The sequence below is a fragment of the Mus caroli genome, chromosome 12 (genome assembly GCF_900094665.2).
Source record: "Mus caroli chromosome 12, CAROLI_EIJ_v1.1, whole genome shotgun sequence".
Taxonomy (NCBI): Eukaryota; Metazoa; Chordata; class Mammalia; order Rodentia; family Muridae; genus Mus; species Mus caroli.
This window is the reverse complement of record NC_034581.1, coordinates 7,747,493-7,756,218: the sequence shown is the minus strand read 5'-3', so window position 1 is coordinate 7,756,218 and position 8,726 is coordinate 7,747,493. Positions and strand designations below refer to the sequence as shown.

Sequence of the window (8,726 nt, the reverse complement as noted above, 5' to 3'; positions counted from 1 at the left end):
TGTCTCTCTCTCTCTCTCTCTCTCTCTCTCTCTCTCTCTCTCTGTCTCTGTCTCTGTCTCTGTCTCTTGTCTCTCTCTCTATGTATATGTGTGTATACATATACACATATGTATATATCTCATTACATAGATATATACACATATACGTAGTGTGTTTGTGATGTGTGTATGTGGTGTGGTGTGTGTGGTGTGTGTGTGGTATATGTGTGTCTCTGTGTGTGTCTCTGTGTGTGTGTTTGTAGAAAAATAGATCACACTTTATTTTTTAGCTGTTTTTCTATTGATGGACATTGGGGTCATTTCCATTTACATACACATGCTTCCCTTGTCTAACTTTGGGGAAAAATTTCTAGAACAGAGATTACTAAGTCTGAGGGTTTATAGCCTATGTCAATCCATCAAATATTGCCAAGTTCTCCTCCCTAGGGGATTCCCCTTCATTATGTATTCCTAACACAATGTGGAGGGGTTTGTTTCCTCACGGCTGGCCGGCACTCCATGTAGATGTTCTTTGGGGTCTTTTGCGAGTGTGTGCATTAGATGTCATGTGATATGTCACTCAGTGTGGTTTTCGCATGCCCTCATGAGCAAGGTTGAACGTGGTGTTTTTCTGGCTTTGGTCTGCTTTGTGGTTTTCTTTGATGAACTCTCTGTTCTTATCTCTTGTCCATTTCTCACATTTCCATTGCTCACTTTCTTCTTTTAAAAAAAAAAAGCCACTTTATATATTAAGTGCACTAAACCTCCTCTGTGTGATATATGTAGCAGTCTTTTCTATAATTCATTTTTATGTTGCTATGATATCTCTCCCCATATAAAATTACTTTTACACAACTAGAATTTTTGAATCAGAACAATCTCCCCATTTATGGATCATAAATTAGCTTGACCCATACTTATATTTAGTAGATGGATGACTCAATATATATCTACATGTGCATATATACATTGTATAATGACAGTCATCCTTTGGTTTCTAAGATACCTGCAAATGGAGAGGTGCTTAATAAATAAATTTTCAGTAATTTATCATTGGTGTAGTATGTGCATAAATAACACGCATGTTCGCCTGCATGCTTTAAATGGTCCTTATATGATCGGTGACACCACACTCAGTGTCAGCGAGGTGTCAATAGTGTTGTCCTATTGTTGAGAGAACAATGAGAAGAGAATGCTCGGCACTTGTTCAGTGCACAAATTTCCTAAGTTTCTTAGTCTATGTTTTATTTCCAATCGTACATCAAAATTCACTTTCCTAGTTATTAGATAATCTTACTCTTCTTTTTTTTTTTTTTACATTAAGTACTGTTGTTTCTTGATTTAATTAGTATCTAAACTGTCCTATAATATAGTTAGCCAGAATTAAGCAAATTGTATATCCTTAAATGATAAAAGTTACCTTTTTTTTCTTTTCTCTTTGGGCTCTTTAATTGCTTCTTTGTGAATTTCCCATCATGCACCCCATCCCCACTCATCACCATCTCTCCATATCTGCCTTCTGCCCTTGCAACCACCCAAGAAAACCAAACCAAACCAAACAAGATCTCGCTGTGGACGCTGTGGTGTGTCACAGTGGGTCACATAGTATATATACTCTTTTGCCCAAACAGCTTTACTTGCAGATGATCATTGCAATGAATCATTGGTCCGGTTCAAGGCCTCTGGCTTCTGCTACACCCATCAATACTGGATCCTCACTAGGACTGCTCTCAGATATCCTGTTGTTGCTCCATATCATGGATGCCCTGCCGCTTTGGTTCCACCAGAATAGCCCCTTCATATACTCCTGCAGTCTATAGAAAGGGTAGATTGTGGTGGGCCAACTCAAAGCCCTGGATCTGGGCTTGGGTGGTAGCTGAGTTGGTCAGGCTGCCAGCTCTTCTGCATCCAAGCCACTAGGGCTAGCTCTCCTACTACCCAGGTGAGTGGCAGACTGGCACTTCTGCATGCTGTAATTGGAGAGGGGCAGGGCCAGCTCTCTCACTCTCATACCCTCAGGGATCAGCGTAGACAAGGGATGGGGCCTTCTGTCCCACCTGCCACAGATCAAGAGGCACGCATTTCTCCTCTACCTGTGTCACTGCATGGCCAATGAGGTGGGGCTGTGCTGTCTGGGTATGGTGTGGGTCTGTTGTCTCTAGTGCTATAGCCTGTAAGCAGTAGAGTCAGCTCTGTGCATCTCTCAGACATCAACATGGTCCCAGGTGGCAGCCCAGACCAGGGATGTCACCATGGGCTGAAGACATTGGCAGACTTTCTCTGCTGTGAGGTTTGGACCCAGACTTTGTACTTGGTGGCAGTGTGGGCTGGGGCATCACCATGGTCTCAGGTAGCGGCATAGGCTGCTCCCATTGGGATGTTTCTCACTACCCTCCAGTCTCCAGGCCTGCCTCTCTTTATTGTGCTCATAATGTTCCATTTCTCTTTTTCTCCTATCTCTCCACCACATACCTGCTCAATTTAGTGGCACCTGGGCCTCTGGGGTATCTTCTTCCCTGTCCATGTGGTAGTAAGTAAGGGTCCTACAATTTACCTTCTTGGAAAGACCTTTCATTTCAGCTGTCAGGAGGCAGAGGCAAATGGATCTCAATGAGTTCAATGTTAGCTTGCTAAACACAGCAAGTTGAGGCCAGGGAGTCCTTGTCTCAAAAACCAATCCAGTCCAAACCAAACCATACCAAACCAAACCAAACCAAACCAAACCAAACCAAACCAAACCAAACCAAACCAAACCAAACCAAACCAAACCGCATATGCCAGCTGTTTGCTTGCTTGCTTCCTTTCCTTTTTCTTTTGTCCTTCCCTTCCTTCTCCCTTCTTTTCTTCTTTTTTGTATGTATTTGTGTGTCTGTGTGTGTGTGTGTGTGTGTGTGTGTGTATGTTTGTATGTGTGTGCATGTATGTTCGTGTGTGTGGTACATCCATGGAAGTGCTTGTGTACTTACGTGTGCATGGATCCTAGGGCTAATGTTAAGTATCTATCTCTCTGGAGCTTTACCATTATATATTGAGTCAGGATCTCTTGCTGAACCCTGAGCTCACTGTTTCAGATAGTCTGTCTACCTAGGTTACTCTTGGGAATGGCCTGTGTCCACTTTCCATGCAGTTGGGGTTACAGATGGGCTGCCATGCCCACCTGGCTTCTGCATGCGTGCTGGGACCTGAACTCAAGGATTCATAGTTTTGAGGCAGGTGCTTTACCTGTTGAATCATCTCTTTAGTCTTGAAATCCAGCCTCTTGCTGACATTGTCATGGTTAAGAAAACATGATACTAGTGTGACATAAAATACAAATCCAACATGGTCAAACATATTTCTTGACATTTTCTGTTCCAATGGACAGTGTTCAAGTTGATATATTTAAATTGATCTTAAAGTTCAAACATATTTCATTGTGCCCATTATGTCGGTACATACATTTTTTTTTTCTAAATTCAAAAAGGCTTGTTTATTTATTGTACGTATGTGTGTGGGCACAAAGTTGCCATCATTTGTGTATGGAAGCTAGAACACAACTTTGTGGGAGTCAAGTCTCTCTGCCATGTAGGTCACAAGGTTTTTAAAAAACATTGCCAGTCTTGGCAGCAAGTGCTTTTACCCACCAAGGCATCTTATTAGCTTTCTTTCCTGAATATTATTGATTTGTGGTTGGTAGAATCCTCTGGTCTGGAACTCATGGACCTGGAGATCTGAGTGTATATAAATGTATGTGTATATAAACACGAACCATATCATGTGGTACAGAATTATACCTGTGATTCCCTAAATGTTTCCTGAAAGGAGCAAATGAATGGTTTTTAATAAATTCTGGTCTGAATGCAGCATCCTTGGAAGTGATGATGCACAGCAGCGCACTGTATCCGTGTGATTGTGACCATGTGAGTGAGGTGTTGAAGCACGGACAGTACCAAGCGCCCAGTTTAGGCTCTGCCTCTATTCCTTCACTCAGATTCCTTGTTTCCTCATCTACCAAACCCAGAATGAGAAACACACCATATAAGGATGTTCCACAATTGGAAAAAGACTGTCTGCACACAGGGACTCTTACTGGAATTCATAAAGGTAGAAATGTTGCCTTCCCTTTCTCAAGTGGGCTGCTGTGGACCAGATGCAATCAAGGAAGCCGGTCCTGACTCTGTACATCCCAACTTACCTTTCCAGCTGTAGTGTTGGATCTGATCCAGCAATGCAATGCTTTCTTCTGTCTCTGTTTTGAAAACCTCTTGAGGGGATCTTTGGTTTTATGACATGTGTTGCTTTTATGATGTGACTCTGTGGAGCAGATGGATGGACTTCATAATGACCTCTCCTTCACAGTGCGTACTAAAGAAAATGCAGGAGGACAAAGCAAAAGGACATGGTGGGGATACAGGTATCATGGATGAGCGTACTCTTTAGAGAGGTCACTATGGTGAGATTGGGGATGTAGATTACTGGCCCTGATTATGAGACCCTTATTTGCTTGTAGTATCGTGAAACGTTATGTCATTCTGGGATTCCGGGATATCTGAGATGAAAAACAATCCACCGAAGACAGCTTCCATTAAAGTCTTAGTGTGAGCTTAGCTGAATCAGCTCCCCGGAACATTTCCCTACTCTATGTGCCATTAGCCTGCTCTGGCCGTCAGAGACCTGACATTACATAAATATTTGGACCAAGGCAGCAGCTCTGACTTAGACCTTTCAAAGAAGAACCCTAATTAAAAGCAGACAGCAGAGGGAGGCAAATTGAATTTTTGGAAGAGGTCAGCAAATCTACTGAAGATACATTAGCCATGCTCTGGTCTCCGGCTTCATGAAGCATGGTGTCTTGGAGGCAAACACCCAAGGATTAGTTATGACTGTAGACTTTTGTCTGGAGTAGATGGCAGGGCCTGTGTTTTAAGGTTGTGACCTATCATGTAGCTCTCTATTTCAGCTCAGGGATCCTTTTCTCTTGCTGCTGGCTTTGCTGGCCACAGCATAAGGGAAGAACAATTCCTTCTTGCCTTGTATCTTTTAGTGGTGCTATTCTTCACAAGCATGAGCAGATTAGAAAGCACCTTCTCCCTTACCGTGTCTATACCTTCCTCTTTTCTCTTGAATGAAGTGCCAAGTCCTGTCAGTTTTGCATTGTGTACTCCTGCACTTGACACTTTCTCTTTATTAGAATCCCCACCACATGCATTTTGAGTCCCTGTTTTGCTCTGATGCTAGGCACCCCCTTTTCCTGTTGTCTTTCCCTGTAGAGGTCTTTTATTATTCTCTTAGTGGAACTGATATTTTATCATTGGTTTTTGAATTTTGAAGAAAATCATTAATTTTACTCATGGTTCTGGAGGTTAAATTAAAGAGTCTATGTGTGTGCTGAGGGCTTTGTATTGTCAGAGTCATGCTGAAGCATGGAGGGCCGAGTCTGAATGGGTCTAAGTCATGGTCACAAATACATGTGAGAAGACCCTTTACTTCTAGGCGTGTTGAACCTGCAGTCGGCTGGCTGCATGAGCTCAAGATAGCTATAAATGGGTCTAAAGCTGACACTGCGATACTCTTTTTCTTGTAACTCAGTTACATGATCCTTCAGCATGAACATGGTAGGTCATAGCATTCTGTTGAAATGTCAGACCTGCATGGGAGCTCAGTTCTTGGTAGTCTGGCTAATCCAGTTTCTTCAGACATATGTAGCCACCCCTTCACAGACCTGCTGCCTACCTCTGCTGTCCTTTGCTGAGAGCTCTCTTTCCCATTCTGTCCAGTTAGCTATATTGCTCTTGTTGAGGACCGTGGCTCAGATCCCAGCATTCACGTATAGTATAGCAGCTCACAACTGTCTTATATTCTCGCTAGCCTCTGCTTGTTTCCAAGGGCACCTGTACACATGTGACACACATATATAAAAAATTAAAAAAGAAACATTTACTTCCCCAAACCACATGTTTTCTGAGGAATGGATCTAATATAATCTGGTTAGTGTCAGAAATAAAAGCACTCCACGAGCCCAGCCAGTGTAGGCCACTGATGTAGTGATGTTCCTCAGTGATGCTGATGTAGGAGACTGCGATGAGGGCAGGACGGGAGAAGAGACTTTGTGTGTCAGGAAGTAGAGTATGTTTAACTTGAAAAGGTCTTCCCTGTCCAGTTTCTTTCTCTGTGGTTAGTTCCCTGAAATCCCATCTTGGAAAATGTAGTGACATCTGTAAGATATAAGGTGCTTAATTACAGTGAGGTAATCATATCCTCTCGAGTTTCGCTGTCCAAATATAAATAATGGGCTCTTCTGAAAGAGCCCAGTGCTGGAGCAGAAAGTGAAGCCCATAATCACCTTAAGGGCTGCCCTCAGGCTCTGTGAATCAAATGTGCAGGAGAGGAAAGAGCTTTCTCTCTGGGAACATGGCTGAGTTTGGGATGGACAAGAGTGAACTACAAGCCTGACAGTGGCTGACTTGTTGAGAGCATCATGGTTGAGACTAGATATGTTTGAATTCTATGACTAAGTGATCAGAAGTGCATTTCTTTTAAGTGTATGGGTATTTATGTATATCTGGGAGGTGCAGAAGATGAAATTTGAGTGTTTCTAGAGAAATAGGATTTAGAGTTCATGAAATTATATTGTCCATTTTCTTCTTTTCTAATATTAGCTTTTTAAGCTCACATTTTGACCCCTAACACTCCCCCTCTACATACACAGAGACAACCTTGAATGTATTTTGCTTTGCTTTGCTCCTTGTCTTTGCATTTCCTGTCCTGCCTGCAGTCAGGCCATTCTCCCACAAAGGGCAGATTAAAAATAAGCCTGATGAGGCAAGACTGGGCATAGGCTAATATTGTCTTGTCCTCTCTCCAGGTTCAGCGTGATCTTCTGTGTCTCCCTTCCAGGCCAGTACTCTGCCTTCTCAATCCATCATGGTGTTTGGTGAGTTTTTCCATCGCCCTGGACAAGATGAGGAACTTGTCAACTTGAACGTGGGGGGCTTTAAGCAGTCTGTGGATCAAAGTACACTCCTGCGGTTCCCTCACACACGACTGGGGAAGCTGCTTACCTGCCACTCTGAGGAGGCCATTCTGGAGCTGTGTGATGACTACAGCGTGGCAGATAAAGAGTACTACTTTGATCGGAACCCCTCCCTGTTCAGATACGTCTTGAACTTTTATTACACAGGGAAGCTGCACGTGATGGAGGAACTGTGTGTCTTCTCCTTCTGCCAGGAGATCGAGTACTGGGGCATCAATGAGCTCTTCATTGACTCCTGCTGTAGCAGTCGGTACCAGGAGCGCAAGGAGGAGAGCCACGACAAGGACTGGGACCAGAAAAGCAACGATGTGAGCACAGACTCCTCCTTTGAAGAATCGTCTCTGTTTGAGAAAGAGCTGGAGAAGTTTGATGAGCTGAGATTTGGTCAGCTCCGAAAGAAGATCTGGATTCGAATGGAAAACCCAGCTTACTGCCTGTCGGCCAAGCTCATTGCCATCTCCTCCTTGAGCGTGGTGCTGGCTTCCATAGTGGCCATGTGTGTTCACAGCATGTCGGAATTCCAGAACGAGGATGGAGAAGTGGATGACCCTGTACTGGAAGGTGTGGAGATTGCCTGCATTGCATGGTTTACTGGTGAGCTAGCCATCAGGCTGGTTGCTGCTCCATCACAAAAGAAGTTCTGGAAAAACCCTCTGAACATCATTGACTTTGTCTCTATCATTCCCTTCTATGCCACGTTGGCTGTGGACACCAAGGAAGAAGAGAGTGAGGACATTGAGAATATGGGCAAGGTGGTCCAGATCCTTCGGCTCATGAGGATTTTCCGAATTCTGAAGCTCGCCCGGCACTCTGTAGGGCTTCGGTCTCTTGGGGCCACACTGAGGCACAGTTACCATGAGGTGGGGCTACTGCTTCTCTTCCTTTCTGTGGGCATCTCCATCTTCTCTGTGCTGATCTACTCTGTGGAGAAAGATGAACACAAGTCCAGTCTCACCAGCATCCCCATCTGCTGGTGGTGGGCCACTATCAGTATGACCACAGTGGGCTATGGAGACACCCACCCAGTCACCTTAGCTGGGAAAATCATCGCAAGCACATGCATTATCTGTGGAATCTTGGTGGTAGCCCTTCCCATTACCATCATCTTCAACAAGTTTTCCAAGTACTACCAGAAGCAGAAGGACATGGAAGTGGACCAGTGCAGTGAGGACCCACCGGAGAAGTGCCATGAGCTACCTTACTTTAACATTAGGGACGTTTATGCACAGCAAGTACATGCCTTCATCACCAGTCTGTCTTCCATTGGCATCGTGGTCAGTGATCCTGACTCCACAGATGCTTCGAGCGTCGACGACAATGAGGATGCTTACAACACTGCATCCCTGGAGAACTGTACTGGAAAATGAGCAGGGGCATTAGCACAGATATCTCGTGGCCCTTCCTGACATTAGGTTAACACAGCTTTATAAACCTCAATGGGTTTGTTCAAATAAATCATTTAATTCTCAGGGTGTACCTTTTAGCCATAGTTGGACATTCATTGCTGAATTCTGAAATGATAGAATTATCTTTATTTTTCTCAGTGAGATCAATTAAAATGCCTTGTTCTGAAATTTATTTTTTACAAGAGAGAGTTGTAATATGGTTTTTTGGGGAAAAAGTAAATGATATTGGGAAGGATTTATTGCTACGGCTTACGCATCATTCTATATTTGCCATTCACTCACATTGAGCTAACTATAAATTACTGATGATAGAGCAGAGGCCCAGCTGA

The 8,726-nt window shown here is 43.7% G+C and overlaps 1 protein-coding gene across 6 annotated transcripts in view; it reads left to right on the top strand.

Annotated features, from left to right (window-relative positions):
- The window catches only part of LOC110307312 (potassium voltage-gated channel subfamily S member 3), a 52,786-nt gene extending 44,060 nt beyond the window's left edge, over positions 1–8,726 (top strand). For 5 of the 6 annotated variants that reach the window (XM_029484339.1, XM_021179549.1, XM_029484338.1 and 2 more), the window contains one exon: positions 6,824–8,726. In XM_029484339.1, coding sequence (XP_029340199.1) covers positions 6,883–8,358 — 1,476 coding nt within the window. In that variant the 5' untranslated portion in view covers positions 6,824–6,882 and the 3' untranslated portion in view covers positions 8,359–8,726. The remainder of the gene's footprint in view (positions 1–6,823) is intronic. The other variant, XM_029484341.1, reaches the window with a different exon arrangement.